At 40.1% G+C, this 4,336-nt stretch overlaps 1 protein-coding gene across 3 annotated transcripts in view; it reads right to left on the minus strand.

Annotated features, from left to right (window-relative positions):
• Zc4h2 (zinc finger C4H2-type containing) overlaps positions 1 to 4,062 on the minus strand; it is a 28,179-nt gene extending 24,117 nt beyond the window's left edge. For all 3 annotated transcript variants that reach the window (XM_010632208.2, XM_010632206.2, XM_010632207.2), the window contains exon 1: positions 3,914 to 4,062. In XM_010632208.2, the coding sequence (XP_010630510.1) occupies positions 3,914 to 3,966 (53 nt within the window). In that variant the 5' untranslated portion in view covers positions 3,967 to 4,062. The remainder of the gene's footprint in view (positions 1 to 3,913) is intronic.
• Between the last annotated feature and the right edge of the window lie 274 nt (positions 4,063 to 4,336).

The raw sequence follows: 4,336 nt of genomic DNA on the forward strand, positions 1-4,336 counted from the left end.
CATATATATATAACCACTCTCCAAGACAATTGTAAAGTACATGAACTGCAAACATGTACTAATAAAAAAGACCCCCTATACACACTGAAATCAACCCTTCCCTGAGTTACGACAACTTCTTATATTTGTTGGTAATTTTCTTGTTACCGTGGCTATATTTACTTTCTTGGTTCCATTATTGCTCTCCTCCCTTTCCCCTGTTTTCTAACTCCCTAACTTCTTTTTCCCATTATTTTCTCTGTTCTTCCACAAACCAACATGTTGCTTCACCACCACTTTAAAGCCCACAGAATACAACAAAGAAATAGAGTGGGATTTGGAGGCTGAGGTCTGAAGCACAATGTTGAAGTGTGCTTGGGGTTGGGCTGGACACATGTTCAAAGTCAGGAGGGAATGGGCTATGATGAGAATCCAAACCTGGGTCTTTTCCCACTGCAAATCTTACTGGTGATGTTTGTGAGAGCTGGGTATGAATGTATGTTTCTAGGCCTCACTCCAGGTGTGTGTAGGCCATTAGCTTGGCTTCATGAGGTGATGATGCTATCATCATTGCTACTTCAGCCCCAAGAACATTAAATTTGTAACTCTACTTGTAATATAATTTTAAGATCTTTATGATAACAATTATAATTTAGAGTAGTCAAAAAACTATGAATAATGGTCAATCATATCATCAACATTTGTAGGGGCACTTGGTGATATCGAAATACATGTACACATGTACTGAAATACATGTGAACAGGAAGGTGTATTATTTTTTTCCTAGCTTTGTCATCATGGATAAGTTGTCTAACCTGTCTGAATCTGTGTCCTTATCTGAAAAATGTGTATAGTAATTCCAACTATAGATTACCATTGGGAAGAGTAAATATTAAGAAAGCCAAGAGGTTATAAATTAGTAGGTGCTCAACAAATATTAATTTCTTTCTTCAGTTACTGTTGACCTCTTATTTTGTTCTCTTCTTATCTCTACTTCTGCTATGTCTTTATCTGTCCTTATATAAATAGAAATATTCCCTCCCTCTTACATTCCTTTACACTCCACTATATGAAAAATGTCATATTTCCTCTATATACATTGAGATTACATTAGATCTTACAATTTTTTTTCACTCATCCAACATAATTAATAAACCTTAAAAGGAAAGGGAAAATCTACCATATTTATAGATGTTTGTGCTTACTGAGATCATTCTTTCCTTATTTTCCAAGGTTCAATTTTTTTGTCTTTTCTAAGAACTTATTTCATCATTCTTTCAGAGTGGATCCACTGATAAATTCTTAGTTCTCCTTCATCTGAGATGATCTTGATTATCCCTTCAATCTTGAAGGATATTATTACTGAACATAGAATTCTAGATTGACAGTTGTTTTCTTTTAGCACTTGAAAAATGTCCTACTTCCTGCTAGAGTTTTGTAGTTTTCTGAGGAGAAATCTGTCATTCTAATATTTCTCTTTTGTAGGGATTGGTTAGGTTTTGTTTCTCTTTGGTTGCCTTTCCTTCAAGATTCTATTTCTCTTTCATTCTACTCATAATATGGACTTCTTTTTGTTGATTCTGTTGGTGCTTTCTCCCCTTCATTAATCTGTAAAGTGCCTTTCATGGAATTTGTGGAGTTTTAGCCATTATTTCTTCAAGTTCTTTTGCATTCTTCTCCTCCTTATCCTGGGAATCTGTTGGCATGAATGTTAAAGTTTTTGTAATAGTCTCAAAGTAAACCACTGATTTTTATTTGTCTTTATCACCTTGCTATTGAGACAATCTTTTGAGTTTTTAGGAAGGTAGTTTACTTTTCAGTTATAAAAATTTCATGGCTTTTAAAAAATTTTGTTGTTGCTGTTGTTGAGACTTTTTACTTACTTGACGTGATTTTCTCTTTTGTCATTTGCTTCGTGTGTTTTAATTGCTCATTGAAGAATTTTTATTATGAGTATTTCAAAGCCCTTGTCAGATAATTCTAATATCTCTGCCATCTCAGTATTAGCATCTATATGTTTTCTCTTTTCATTCACGTTGATATCTTCGTATGGCAAATGTTTACTTTTTCACTAAAAGTTGGAGACTGGATCTTATTTAAATCTTTTGTTTTAGCAGACCTCCTCTGATTCTCTCCTAGTTGGAAGTGGGCAGAAGTCCAGTTTGTCTATCGGGTCTCTCTTGATATTCAAGGTGGCATGTCTTTATTGCTGCTGGTTAGGCATGGGTATTCACCCTTCTTTCTAAACCCCTACTGATGCCATCCAAGCCAGTTAGGGTAGAAACTCCTGGTTACCACTTGTAAAGGCAGAGGTTTCATTCCCCAGGTGTTTTCCATTGGGAGAGGTATATTTTCAATGGGTTTGAAATTCCTTGCTGCCACAGTTTTAAATTTTTTTTTCTGGGAATATGATAGGCTTCCTTTAAAACCCAATAGGAGTAGCAGACTTACAGGCCTAAGCTTCATATTATTGGCATTTCTATGACATTCTCCTGCAGCAAGATGTCTCACTCTCTATCTCTTAATGTTTTTGTAGGAAAAAAAAACTGCATCATGATCTACCCTACCTCCCATATACACATACACATATACATCTCCAGCTCTTTTATGGGAGAGGGTGGGAAGGATAGGATCTCTTTAAGTAGATAGACTAGTTTCCTGTAAAAAATGTGGCATGTTCGAATTGTGTGGCTCTGGGAAACTTATTCAAATACTCTGAGCCTCCACTTTCCCAAACTGTAAAGGAGGAATAGGAAAGTTAAAGGGCTATTGCAGAAATAAGTGTGGGTAGATCACCGGAAGATCAATTAATGACAATTATCTTCCTTTTCCTCTCCTACAGAAGGAAAAACAACCCCTTCAGAGGAAGAAATGTAGGTGCTTCCCCACCACACCATGTGCGCTCAGGCACTCCAGGGGTTAAATCTGTCAAATGTGTTATGGTTAAATCTTATGGTCTTACTTACTAAACAGACACGTTTGATATCTTCCACCTTTCCCTCTCGGGTTTCTGAAGAACATTGCAAAGAAAGAGAGACAGCCTGATGCAGGCCATTCTCAGAAAGAAAGTGGGAGCAGGGACCCAGGTGGAGTAGAATAGGTGAAGAAAGGCCTGCCTACCTAATCAGATCTGTCAGGGGCCACTGTACTCTGAGCAAAGACATCAATGCGTCGCCAAAGCTGCTCTGAGGGTAGTGTGGCAGACTGGCAACTCCCACTCTGCCAGCCTGACCTTCATCTTCAGCTCTTCAGAGCTGCTGTATCGAACTCACCATCAATGCAGCTACTAGTATCCTTAGTCTCCATAGGTTCCATTCCCCTTTCACCCCACCCACACCAAATGCGACCAGATGAAAATGGCAAGTGGATAAAAAGAAACCGAGCCCCTGACATCCTTCTACCTTGTGTTCACTGGGATTCCTTTGCAGACCCCGCCCTGCAGCTACTGGCAGCCGGGATCCAATAGACTCGGCTCTGAAAAGGTTTTCCTGAGCTTCGTCCCGAGGTTGAACCGGAGTTGGACACACACACACACACACACACACACACACACACGGGGTTCTTCGACTCCTAAAGAGCAAGGTGCTAGGGCAGCTGGAATTAACAAGTACTTTTTAAAAAATGCATCTGTAAATCCCGACCCTGACTCCCAGTTTATTGGGACCAGTCCCTCTGCCTGCTCTTTCTCGGCCAAATCTATCAAAACCGCTCTCGCTGTCTCTTTCTTCCTCCTTCCCTCTTTTCCTCCCTCCTCTCAGTTTTGTCTGTAGCTTTCCGCAATCCAAAACTAACCTAAGAGACTGTGATGAAGCAGCCCCTTTCCTGCTCCCCTCCGCAACTTAGCTCAACAATAGATAGGTAACAGCCTTCTCCCTCAGCGAGGGATTTTGGGAGACTCGAGGAGGAATGGAGTGTGCTACCACCTGCTACTTACCTGATCTCTTTAATGCTTTCCAATTTGCACATGATTTCTTGCTCATCTGCCATGCTTTTCGCCCTCAATTTCTTGTCAGGAGCAATGTACAAATACACTAGCCAAGGGATACAAAAGATACAATGTAGCCACCTCCCAGCTTGGGGCTCTGAGTCTGTGCGGTAGAGACTTAGAGAAGGCCTGGGAGATGTAGTCCGCACCTCCAGGGCTAGCCTGGCAGCCTGCCGTCCTATAGGACTACAACTCCCATAAGGCTAAGCGAGACATGCCTGTTTTTCTTCCTGCAGCGTACTTTAAATCAATTTATCAAAGGTTGTGAGGAGTGCAAGAGAATGTGGATATCCTCAGCCCTATATGAGGGAAAATGGGGGATTTTTTTTCCCGAAGGTAACTGGAAAGACGAGAGACATATCCTTTTCATTC

Source organism: Fukomys damarensis, unplaced genomic scaffold (genome assembly GCF_012274545.1).
Source record: "Fukomys damarensis isolate Sample0158 unplaced genomic scaffold, DMR_v1.0_HiC HiC_scaffold_39, whole genome shotgun sequence".
Lineage (NCBI taxonomy): Eukaryota > Metazoa > Chordata > Mammalia > Rodentia > Bathyergidae > Fukomys > Fukomys damarensis.